The sequence below is a fragment of the Eptatretus burgeri genome, chromosome 15 (genome assembly GCF_056783735.1).
Source record: "Eptatretus burgeri isolate ZD-2024b chromosome 15, Ebu_testis_v1, whole genome shotgun sequence".
NCBI lineage: Eukaryota > Metazoa > Chordata > Myxini > Myxiniformes > Myxinidae > Eptatretus > Eptatretus burgeri.
The window spans coordinates 11991736-12004734 of NC_140975.1; the positions used below are offsets into that span (position 1 = coordinate 11991736).

The following is a 12999-nucleotide window of genomic DNA, read 5'->3' on the forward strand; positions in this document are numbered from 1 at the left end:
GTCCCGTGACTCATGATGTCAACAATTCCCTCCCACCCGTGGCTGAGCGGGGGATGGTGCACGAGGGCATGAGTCATGAGTCACGCCGGGAGCGGGGGAAGGGCGGGAGAAGGATAAGAGGAGATCTTTTCTTTTGTTCGTGGGCAGAGTTGGAGAAGGGAGTCGAGAGAAGTCGTTCAGCAGACCTTCGGGTCCTGTTTGGCTTGGGTTAGGGTTAAGGCCTTCGAAGCTTTTTGCTTCGGCTGGCTCAGTGAGCTTCGGCTGAGGCCTGGCTCGGGAGGAGGCTTTTTGGAGGTTCAGTGAGCTTCGGCTTCTGCTTGGCTCGGGAGAGCTTTTTGCTTTGAGCTGCTTTGCTTGGAAGAGAGTTGAGCTGGTCGCCCGGCTCGAGTTGCGAGTGGTGGCTTCTTCTTCTTCTTCTTGGTTTGTGGAGCTCTTTATTCTCCATTTTGGTTCCTGGCTTGGTGCGACTCATCGACCTCTTCTTGGAGGTGGTTCCTCGGGGAAGCGACGAATCGACGAGAAGGATCGGCGCCTCATCTCACCAGCACCTGTTGAGAAGCGCGGGAGGATTCACGGGAGCTCGGGAAGGATCGCAGCTCACGGCAATTTGGATCCAGCTCGCTCTCGCTGGAGCCCGGGTCCGAACAACTTGAAGACCACACGAGGTGGAGAGGTTCGAGATAGGCTCTGGGTTTCAGTTCACCTGTCCTCCGAGCTGGAGCTCATTATTAAAGGCCTCTGCCACAATTTCGTGTGTGTGTGTGTGTGTGTGTGTGTGTGTGTGTGTGTGTGTGTGTGTGTGTGTGCGTACGTGTGTCCGTGGGCCCGTCTAATAAGTAGGAACTGCTGTTAAGTGCAAGTGACTGTACATAATAAGTAGACGGTTGTGGTTCTTTTGTCGTGCTTTTGTTGCTTGTATAATTGCATACGTGTTTTGCCTTGTTTAATTGCATACGTGCTTTATTATAATAAATGTCCTTGTGTAAATGTAAACCTGTTCGTTGCGTCCATTCCCTCATTGAACTGCCCCATCTTGCAGTCGGAATATAGTTGGTTTTTAAATAGTTGGTAAAGTGATCGGGTCCAACGGGACTGCACGATAATACCCCGCTCGGTTATCCCAAAAGGAAGTGAGCTGCTTAAGCGGCTCGTTTCCAAGCGGTCCTGTTGAGGTACAATCTCTCGGTAACCTACTCGCGCGAATAATTAGGTAAATCGAAGATGTGGCGATCGGACCCTGTAGCGCGGGTCGAGTGCGGACAAGGTTGTGGTGTGGTTAAAAACACACCCGTGGCTGGTTTCCGGCGTTGATCCGGAAAGCCACGACTGGATTGTCCGTTCGGTGGGCGAAGCAACCGCTATTGGTTAGACGCGGTCGTTCGCACGCCGGCGGGCGGGAATTCTACAACTAACATATATATATATATATATATATATATATATATATATATATATATATATATATATATATATATATATATATATATATATATATATATATATATATATATATATATATATATATATTTTGTGGTTCTACAAAATTGCATGCCATTAAGGCAATGGCACCCAACATACAGGGATCTTCAGGCAGTTATTTTGTTCGTCTTCGTGCAGTTAGACCTTCCACTCATGTCTCGTGGGTTAACGGAATGAAGTGCGTTGCGTGTGTCTGATAGGTCAGGTCAGGTCAGGTATGGGAGCATGTGCCAGAACAGCACGTCGCTGCGTACACTTTCCGGCGGTACTCCAGGGGCCTCCGTCTGGCCTTCCCCCAGGCAGATGCCAGGCCCATCCCCATCTCCTTGAGATGCTGGTCAACCTGCTGCAACCACGAGGCACGTGGTCGGCCCATTGGCCTCCTCCACTCACAAGACTCCCTCGCTGAGAGAATCTGGTGAGCAGGATCAGTCAGGAAAACGAGACACATGTCCATACAGCCGCAACTGACGCTCACGGACCATGCAGGTAACAAATCTCATCTGAGTCTCTCTCAGCAACCACTCCTTGGACACAAAATCTGACCAGCGATAGCCAAGGATTCTCCGAAGAGACCTGGTAACAAAGGAATTAAGTCTCCGTCTCAGATCCTTGGTCAGAGTCCAAGTCTCGCATCCATAGAGCAAGACTGGAAGCACCAAGGACCTGAAGACTCAGACTTTGTCCTCCCGCACAGGTACCGGCAGCGCCACACCCCATGATCCAGTGAATCCATGACTCCCCAGGCCCGACCCAGATGTCTATTGACCTCTGACTCACAGCCGGCACCGACATGAATATCACTGCCAAGGTAAGTGAATCTCTCCACGACCTCAACATCCTCACCACAAACAGACACAGACAGGACAGCAGCATCCAATATGGCATTGAAAGCCTGAATCTTAGTTTTGACCCAAGAAACCCATAATCCCAGCGGCTCCGACTCCTCATTCAGCACCTCGAGGGCCCCCAAAAGGTCTCCTCGAAAGTCTCCGCAAAGATGACTGCATCATCTGCGAAATCAAACTCCGAGATCTTGACATTCCCAAACGATGCACCGCAGCTTGATCTTTCCGACATCCTCCCTAAAATCCAGTCCATACAAGTGCTGAAAAGTGTGGGGGCAAGTACACACCCCTGAAGGACTCCAGTAACAACTGGAAATAAGTCAGAGATGGTACCACCACACTTCACAGCACTCTCAGTACCAGAGTAGAGTTCTGGTAGCTTCCCCCCTCGTGGTCTTCTCGCCCCCGACTCCCGGGTCGGCAACAATATATATGCTCTATATATATATATATATGTGTGTGTGTGTATATATATATATATATATATTCTTAGGATGACATTAACATTATTACACTTCCTCCATATGTCCTGAAAGGGAAATATAATGTCAGGTTTTGGTGCATCTCTTCTTCTCGCGTACCAAGGGTCTAATAGGTAGGTCTATTAACTATATCTCTGTCTTCTATTTTCATTTATAATCCAACCCTTTCCTTTTTGTTCTGGTACAAGTCAAGCAAGCAAGCACACATGCCATGCAAAATGTGATTGAATCGCAAAAACACCAGGATGCCTCCCACGGCTTGGAACCACCACTTCCAAACTCCCTCCAACAAGCACACTACACACTATACAGCACGCGCATGATGCGCCATTTTCATTCAAATCTGCGTGCCAATTTCTAATGGCATCTCACCTTGCTTCACCCCTCGCTCACTGAACTTCATCACTTCGACCACAAATGCTTCCCGCACTCCCACGTACCTCTGCATCGCTACAATTCGACACTATACAGAGGCGTGCTGCACGGCTTGGGCTGTCCTCGGACCGCGTGATGCGGGGACGAGCAACGGACGTTCATAGCACCAACCGCATCTTGATGGGGATGCACCAGGTGAGCACACGGGATTGATACGATCCTCGTCCAGTCGCCAGAACACGGCAAGGCAGGGGTGGTGAGGAGGGGTTGCAGGAAGGGTGATCCAGGAGTTTGGTACGGGGCCCGGGTGTGCATTTTGACTCATGAGATTGGCGGATGTGCATTGCTATTCGGCATTCAGACTGCACTCGGAACATGTTCAGAGCCTGGCAGGGTGTGGCTTGGGCCTCTGTGGCCCAATAGAAGAGCGGGATTCGGGTCACAGCGCGTTTCCTTCGGGTCGTCACCCCACCCTTTGCCCAGGGCTTATCAAAGGAACGCAGAGCCGCTTGCTCTCTGCTTCGCCTTCTGTTCTGCTCCTCTCGGCTCTGCCTTGGCTGCTCCTCGTTGCCTCTGCCCTTTGCTGGCTTTTCACTCACGGTTGGTGTGCAATTGAGATGTTTTCCTTCTTGAGGGCCAGTGCGGAGCGCACGTTGCCATGAGCCCTGGTAAAGTGACAAAGCTGGAGATAACGCGCCAACTCTCAAGGTGGGAATGCTCAAGCGGAGCGTCCCACGGAGGTACACTAGCAGACCTATACACGACTAGATTAGGGATCTTCGCCTCACGCATATTCCCTCATCTCGCTTTTCACCCCTCTATCTCGTCCCCTTTGGATACACGAACGAGCATTATTACTGACTCAAAATCACAGTTTCCTCCTGCACGACACTGCACCCCCCCCCGCCCCCATATTGCACTACACCACACCTCCGACTCCCACACCTTAGACACCAGTATTTCTCTTTTCTCCCTCTCCTAAAGCATACTGGGTTGCGTTGGTCGGCCGACCACGCCACGTATTGCGAGGCCATTTGTCCTCATCTGCTCTCTTTCTTTCTGAACTATATCTCATCTTCATTGGGTTTGTGTGTGCGTGTATGTGATGGCGCCTGTCGTAGTACAAGTTAAGATTGTAGAAGATATAACGGGATAAGTCTACTCCCTGTCTGCTTTTGTAAATTGCTTGCCTTTTGTCACACCCCACAAATTCCTTGCTATCCCTGCTGTGCATACCAATAAACCCAATTTACTGTGCCACATACTTTTCCTCGCTAATTGTAGATAAATGCTTTGTGTAGAAATGTTCCCAGCTCGTTTTCGTCTTTTCCTTCATTGGTCCAGCATGGTTCATATTCTTGCTTATCCGGGACGTTATCCCCCAACGATCTGTTTTCGGCTGCATCTGATCCGGTTTGAACAAGGCGTACCGAGGGCATGTCCCCTGGTAATTAGATCACGTGACCTTTCGGTAAAGGTATTCATTAGAGGAAGAGCCTGGTGTTGGCTTAGTGGTTCGGGTGGCGGCTTGGGATCCTGCTGTTAGGGTCCTGAGTTCAAGCACCGTTGGGCCACTGAATTAATACACCAGGAGGTTGACTCAGCCTGTCATCCTTCCGAGGTTGGCAAAATGAGTACCAGTGCACTAGTAAGGGGGACGCTGCATCAGCGACATAGCCGCATCCCAACCAATGATGCAGCCAGCAGCCACAGGCTGCACTCGATCGAGAGAGATTAGACGGAGGACCTTAAGTCACATGGTTGAGTTATTCGTGTGTGATGGCCTGCGATTCCGGAGAGTCTGGTGGGAACCCGAGGTAGCTTCCCCCCTCGTGGTCTTCTCGCCCCCGACCCCCGGGTCCGCAACAGTGTGTGTGTGTGTGTGTGTGTGTGTGTGTGTGTGTGTGTGTGTGTGTGTGTGTGTGTGTGTGTGTGTGTGTGTGTGTGTGTGTGTGTGTGTGTGTGTGTGTGTGTGTGTGTGTGTGTGTGTGTGTGTGTGTGTGTGTGTATATATATATTCTTAAGATGACATTAACATTATTACACTTCCTCCATAAGTCCTGAAAGGGAAATATAATGTCCGGTTTTCGTGCATCTCTTCTTCTCGGGGTGCGATCGGTGTTCTGACAAGCGTTGAAAATCCGACATTTTGCTGCATGCAAAACCAGTTTGGCTTTTTATGCATTGCACGTGGCTCGTACACCACACTGTCTTCATGCACACATCTCCCACGGATGGGTAGCGATAGAGAGCGCCCAGCAGGCTTTAACTGCCCTTTGTGACAATTGACAGACACGGAGAATGGAGTCTTTTGTTAGAAATTCCGTTATAATGAGACATTTCCAACAACGATAAAGGCTATATTTTCATCATCATCATCATCATCATCATCATCATCATCATCATCGTTCTTATGCAATGTCGATGAAAATATATAAAGATGAATCCTGTGGATAAGCTGCCAAATGAGTACAATGACCTACTGTAAGTCATGATCAATCACAAAGACAATAGGAGACATCAGAGTACTTCCGTAGACAATGAAAATGCCAACATATTATTTACTGCATCATGAGTCAATTGCTTAGATGGGGAACACAAACTAGGTTAACCCATCACATGACCATCTCATTGCCCCTCTCTCCCTCTCCCCACCCACACATTCCATAAGACTCGTTTCCTTGTTCATTGTAACTAGAACAGCACTCAGTAGAGCGCATACCTCCGCCAGGCTTAACAGTTTATGTTTTGTATCCCACCGATGGGCCAGATCTGGATCTTAATCAAAATCGAATTGGCTTGTTCTTTTCACCGACCAGCCCATCCACCAAGTTTCGTCCAAATCCGTCCATAACTGTTTGAGATATCATGGTATATATCATTTTTGGACTCATCTCTCAATGGTGAAGAATCGTTTTTAAAATTCTCGGATCCACATCTGGATCTTCACCAAATCAAATCAATTCGTCGTCGTCACACACCCACCCTGTCTTCCAAATTCTATCCTCCGATACCGTCCATAACTTTTTGAGATATCCTGCTCACAGACAAACAAACAGGGGTGAAAACATAACCTCCGTCCACCTTCGGTGGCAGACGTAATTATCATCGTTTTCTGGATCATCTACTTATTTTGATTTGGCAAGTTCAATATGGTAGTACCTCAATGCCATCTGAGTTTAAATATTTGGGATGCGCCCCCCCCCCCCACGCAACCATTTTGGGCCAAATACTTCGACGTCTTCATCATTCACAAACTTAATGTCACCCAGATTTTTAACAAATCACAAGGTGACAAGTCGGGACTACATGGGTGAGGATTTCATACCTCCCAACCAATCCTCATGAGAGTAGTCATGGCCACATTTGCCTTGACGCAGTAAGGTCTCATCACGCAGTATCACGGTGAGCCATATCACGCAGTAAAGTCGCACCCTAAGAATAGCATACCTGGTCATCATCTGCATATTTAGGGAGCAGTTGTGGAAACCATCTTGGTCTCCACTACTCCATGCTGACTCGCTTTGACTTCAATGTGAAATGACAGACGCAGGTCACGTCACATGTCAATGTTCTTCAATAAATTGTTTCCCTCCCTCCCTCTGGTAGCATTGCAGTAGCACTGCCGCAGATGCCACACATGTTTCCTTTTACTCACAGGAAAAGACTTTTGATTCCCACCTTGCTCTAACCATATCAAATTCAAGCGAGAGTGAATGATTGCTTCTCTGCTTCCATCACCGACATCAATTGGATGTCTTGTAATCCGGCGGTTCTTCAAGATTGTACGTTCACCACGTTTCATATTCACCCGAGTGATAGCGGTAAGATACACGTACGAGTGATAGGATTGTTCATCAGAGTAGGCGATCTCACAAGATCCCATGGTTCCTTTTGTGAAGGGTAGACGATCTCACAAGATGGTGCAAAGGGCAGCGCACGGCTCTTTCTTTGAGCCGTCTGGTCCGGGTTTGGATTCCAAACCCCACTATAAACGTTGCTGTATCGGTGCTTCGCAGGCAGGGCGTTGTATCGCAAAGTGCGACGTCCCTTGGATGAACATTCAGCCGGAGCGTCCCATCTCCTAGCATTCGTTGATGCACGTTAAAGAGTAGACAAGTTATCACCAGCACCCTGGACAGATTACGAACTCCTGCCCTGGCCAACCGATTCGAAAGAGACTTCAGCCAAAAACTTTCCCTGATCCTGGCTGATGCCACAACGTAATGGGTATAACTGGAGCCTTCAAAGAAGCAGTAGTAGTAGTAATAGTAGTAGTAGTTGCAGCAATAAATGACACAAACTCTTCCACAGCACAAGCACTAAATTGGACATCATCTTGGTTTTACTCAGAATTATTTGCCCATCATCAATGTCGCTTCCTGTCTAACCTGCTCAGGGTAAACAAACAATGTCATTGTACCAAATATATATATATTTTTTTACATCAACCTTGAACCGCCATCATAGCAGAGACAGTTTTCACATTTGATCTCTCTTGGAAATGGTCTCCTCTATTTTCAGTCCCCATGTGACAAATACAAAACCTTCCTTTGCAGCAAAGTCGGTCGGCAAACGTGACCTCGGAGTGGTGAGCACAAGAGTGAAGTCTCCGGGCATTGAACACAAATTCCACAATATATCGAAAGCACCAGTCGGTCTCAGACGACGAATGAACTCACGGGTTAAATTAATGGCACGTGGACGAGGCACAGGCCCGACGACCAAAACGAGCTGCTCATGCGTCCGAGTCTTCTTGCACTTCCCTCGTCGTCGTATGCAAGTAACCTCAGCATGCCCATCTGGGTATCACGTCAGTTATCGAGTCATGTCAGCAAGTCATCCTGACAAATGCATCAATGTGAGCGTCCTTGGCGAGAAAGTTAATTACACGGGCTGTTAAAATCTTCAGTTGCACATCTATTGTGATTAAATGCTCAGCACTCAGCAACCCATCTGCTATTTCATCATTTGCAGTGGGAGGCTGAGTGGAATCCACCTCATACCCTCACTCCTATACTTACCACCCCTTCAGCATTTCATTTTTAATAGTGCAGTTTAAAGCTGAGCTTCTTGTTCAATGGTCAAAATTACTCACACCTTGTGGAGTCAAGTTATTCAGGAACCGGCAGGTCAGGTCTGATGTTCCGACTGTGGCAGGAATTTGGAATTGGTTCCAAGATGCCAGCCGACTGACGTGAGTGGAGGAGGCCAATGGGCCGACCACGTGCCTCGTGGTTGCAGCAGGTTGATCGGCATCTCAAGGAGATGGGGATGGGCCAGGTATCTGCCTGGGGGATGGCCAGACGGAGGCCCCTGGAGTACCGGCGGGAAATGAATGCAACGACACGCTGCTCCGGCACATGATCCCATACCTGACCTGATGCCAGCGATAGCTCGCCTGCTCTTCAAGAAAGACACCGTGGGATCTTTAACGTCTACCAATGAACAGCGCTGGGCAGACTAGTCCTCCGGCTAACCGTCCAACTGATGGACAGCACACACCGCGATGCCTGCGAAACACCATGGTGACAGGATTTGAACCCAAGCTACACAGGGTACCTCTTGAGTCTCAGATATCCGACCAGTCCCAACAGTCAGGGCTCATGGAAGTCTAGAAAACACAACTATCTCAAAGTGAATAACCATCAAGGAAGAATCCATTTTTGGGAGACAAGCTTTTCGTGCAGGTGAACTACCAGGTCCAGGCAGACATGACAACACTGATGTCTAACAAATTCCAAGTACATGAACCCAATGTCAATGAAAACTTAATAAAAGGACCGTCATCAAGAGGGAAGATCTCCAGTGAAGATAAATGGATCTTTGCAGCGACACTTTACAAAGGACTCTGAATGAACTGTACACCGAGTGTTGTGCTTTGTTCGGGGGAGAGGGCCTTTGCATCACAGAGCCATCTTTTAAATGAGACATCAAGACATGCTTGTACTTGCACATAGTTCTATCTATGAAGAAGCTCTCCATTTCGTCTGCCACTTGCAAATACCATTGCATACATAATAAGTATATGGCTCCCAAATAAAATAAACGGAGAGCAAATGAGTGTGGCAAGGTCACAAAGGGAGTATTGTTGTTTTGGTTTTTTTTTGCAACTATACCTGATTACAACCAACAATAGGAATGGAGGTTGTAAAGTAGAGGTAACAATCAATATGAAGGTCCCCCGATTAGAGCCCAGATTGCACATAAAGATGGTATCAAAGGTGAACACAAACCAAGGTGAACAAATTCACATCAACCTTGGGAATCTATTTGACAGGAGTAAAGGACTGCACTTGGACAATGGAATCCGAGGGCATCGAGTTACAATCAGCAATACTGGTGGGGTGTGTTCAGCTCAAGGCTCGTCCCAGCGGGGTGCGTTCAGGTCAAGTCTCGTCCCGGCGGGGTGCGTTCAGGTCAAGTCTCGTCCCGGCGGGGTGCGTTCAGGTCAAGTCTCGTCCCAGCGGGGTATGTTCAGGTCAATCTCGTCCCGGTGGGGTGCGTTCAGGTCAAGTCTCGTCGCGGCGGGGTATGTTCAGGTCAATCTCGTCCCGGTGGGGTGCGTTCAGGTCAAGTCTCGTCCCAGCGGGGTATGTTCAGGTCAATCTCGTCCCGGTGGGGTGCGTTCAGGTCAAGTCTCGTCGCGGCGGGGTACGTTCAGGTCAGGTCTCATCCCGGCGGGTGCGTTCAGGTCAAGTCTCGTCCCAATTGGGCGTGTTCAGGTCAAGTCTCGTCGTGGCGGGGTGCATTCAGGTCAAGTCTCATCCCGGTGGGGTACGTTCAGGTCAGGTCTCGTCCCGGTTGGGTGCGTTCAGGTCAGGTCTCGTCCCAGCGGGGTGCGTTCAGGTCAAGTCTCGTCCCGGTGGGGTACGTTCAGGTCAGGTCTCGTCCCAGCGGGGTGCGTTCAGGTCAGGTCTCGTCGCGGCGGGGTACGTTCAGGTCAGGTCTCGTCCCAGCGGGGTGCGTTCAGGTCAGGTCTCTTCCCGGTGGGGTACGTTCAGGTCAGGTCTCGTCCCTGCGGGGTACGTTCAGGTCAGGTCTCGTCCTGGTGGGGTCCGTTTCACATCCAGACCAGCTTCAAAGAACTCCACCAAAAAAAAGTTTCACGACCATTAAATGTGCTGATTGGGCGCATCAAACATTCTCCTCCAATCCCCTTCCAGCATCTATTGTTCTATTTCTATTATCTGCCTCGTGATTCGATAACATAAAACAATGAACAGTTTCTACAACAACCGTCATACCTCCTCGTCCATCCAAAGGGTTCTTCGATCGATGGTTCCAAACATTAAAAAAGTAAGGGAGATTGAACTCGTCCCTACCTCGGTGACGATGTTCTTCTGAAGACCTTGAGCGCTGTCGGACAACCAATTCCTGGAGACGCAGGGCGACAAGACCTCGCGGTTCACGCTCACGTTTGTCCCGTCGCCACTCTCCTCGTGTCGGCAGAGTCTCTCATGAAGCTCTTTGAGTCTCTTGAGTATCGTGAGGTTCAACGGAACCCCGGACGAGACGATGGAGCCGTCGGAACCAAAGGATGCGTTGGACAGGCACAGGTGTTCGGGGACGTGCGTGAACAGTTCGTCTGAAAACAGGTTAAACCCGAGGAACACGTTGGGCACGCACGTAATCGCCAACACGCTCCAGTGGAACCTACTAACGGCGGTCAATTTGGACAGGATGTCGTCGAACTCCATGGTCCTGCGACGCCACATCGTCGCAGCCAGTTCGGACGCAAGGTAGACCGAAACAGCGAAAGCTAAGATTGGGCGCTCCTTCTTCTCCTCCCGGTAAGCTCCTCCTCCTCCTCCCGCTAAGCTCCTCCTCCTCCTCCCGCTAAGCTCCTCCCGGTAAGCTCCTCCTCCTCCTCCCGGTAAGCTCCTCCTCCTCCCGGTAAGCTCCTTCTCCTCCTCCCGGTAAGCTCCTCCTCCTCCCGCTAAGCTCCTCCTCCTCCTCCCGCTAAGCTCCTCCTCCTCCCGGTAAGCTCCTCCTCCTCCCGGTAAGCTCCTCCTCCTCCCGGTAAGCTCCTCCTCCTCCCGCTAAGCTCCTCCGACCGCGCTGCTCCGGCCAATCAGGTGGCAGGCCAACAGGTCACATGACGGCCGCTGTGTCTCGTGTGTTTGGGTTGTCAACCCGTTTCGCGCGACGTGTTTCAAGGAGTAAATGTTTGCATTTTTATTTCTAAATTTACAGTCATGCGTGATTTAGTAAACAATATTATGGGATGCCTTTTAATTTACTCACGGTGTACGTGTATCTATTAATTATTAATCAATCCCTCGTTCGTTCAACGACACGGACACACCACGGCACATGTCGACGAGTTTACCGTCGTCATCCGTCGTTATCAATTCCCCTCCAAAAAAAAAAATCCATTGTTGAGCTGCCGATATAATCTCGTTAATAATTAGATTTACACGGTTGCCATGGAACCGAAGGATCGTGGGCGCGTGAGCTTCATGACGTCATGACGTCACCCCGGCAGTACGTTTACTTTGCGACTTGCGAGGAGTCGATGAACACCCTGTCGGTCTTGACTGTTCATATATCGTCGGGGATCAGTTACTGCAGGGGATTTGTTCTCGCTTGCTTGAGTGCTTAAGCCGCTTGGCGAGCGCTCTCCAAGCTGATTTCTCATGGAACACAACCCAGGTGTGCATCAGCAGCACAACAGTACGACTACTAATGTCCTCCACTCATTTTGCTCACCTCCACTCTTTCCTTCCTCTTTTTAAAATTCCTGTCTATGGAACCAACTAACACATTGTCTTTAATTTCATTCTTCACTGTAGGTCTTCAAGATAGCTGCTCACCACCATCTCAGATCATCCCCCATCCAAACCCATGATCTTTTCTACACCAAGTAAGCAACCCCCCCCTCCCTTCCATTCTACTTCACGCAAAGGATGTACAGCATCACTTCATTGACCTCACCGCCAAGAGCCACCGATACATAGGGTGGGTGCGAGCGCAATCTCGTGGTGATGGACGGTACGGAATTTGATCGGACGAGAGGGTCAGAAAACGACAACAATTCCATGATGTCATTCAGGATGGTGAATGATTTGAGGGAAGTCGACTTCCTTTCCACCTCTTTCTGGTCCTGCACCCTCTTCCCTCTCCGTGCTTTGTCTCCCCCACCCGGCTTCTTCAGGGCACACGTAGTACGTAGCCCACCTGCAACCCCGTTCAAGTGAAACTCCCCAAATCTACACTCACAGCTCACCTCAACACATTCATTTCTCCTTTTTCCCACCTGTGCAACCAGCTTCCTCGGTCACTTCAAACTCATTCCTCCCTCCATGTCTTCAAGACCGCTGTTCACCACCATCTCAGATCATCCCCCATCCAAACCCATGATCTTTTCTACCCCTGTTAACCCTCCTGAAGCCCACTTCTTTCCAAGTTTACAGTTTTTCCTTCCACTTCTGTTATTGAGAGTTTGCAACTTTGTCTATCTTGTTCACTCCGTGTCCTCCCCTTTGCCCTCATTCTTCCCCACGTCCCTTATCCCTTCAAGTCTACCTCTATGTTGTCCCTCAACCCTGCTGTTGGTGTTCCCCCTCCCCCATCCCGCTCTCTTTTAACCCTTCCTTTTGTTGTTTCGTACTGATCCGTTCTGTGCTCGACCTCCTCCACAAACCTCTCCTCTGTATACAAAAAAGGACAAGAACTACTACTGCTACTTTAATGACCCCAATTATTCCTACCTTCTTCTGTGGTTGGCTGGGGGTGGTGGTTGGGGGGGGGGGGTTGACCTAAGACATTCACGAACCGGCTGGTTAGGCCTGACGTTTGACTGGAGGTGATTT

At 49.5% G+C, this 12999-nt stretch overlaps 1 protein-coding gene across 1 annotated transcript in view; it reads right to left on the reverse strand.

Annotated features, from left to right (window-relative positions):
- The window catches only part of SLC22A23 (solute carrier family 22 member 23), a 36348-nt gene extending 25355 nt beyond the window's left edge, over positions 1–10993 (reverse strand). Inside the window, exon 1 of the mRNA XM_085856910.1 lies at positions 10510–10993. Coding sequence (XP_085713036.1) covers positions 10510–10902 — 393 coding nt within the window. The 5' untranslated portion in view covers positions 10903–10993. The remainder of the gene's footprint in view (positions 1–10509) is intronic.
- Between the last annotated feature and the right edge of the window lie 2006 nt (positions 10994–12999).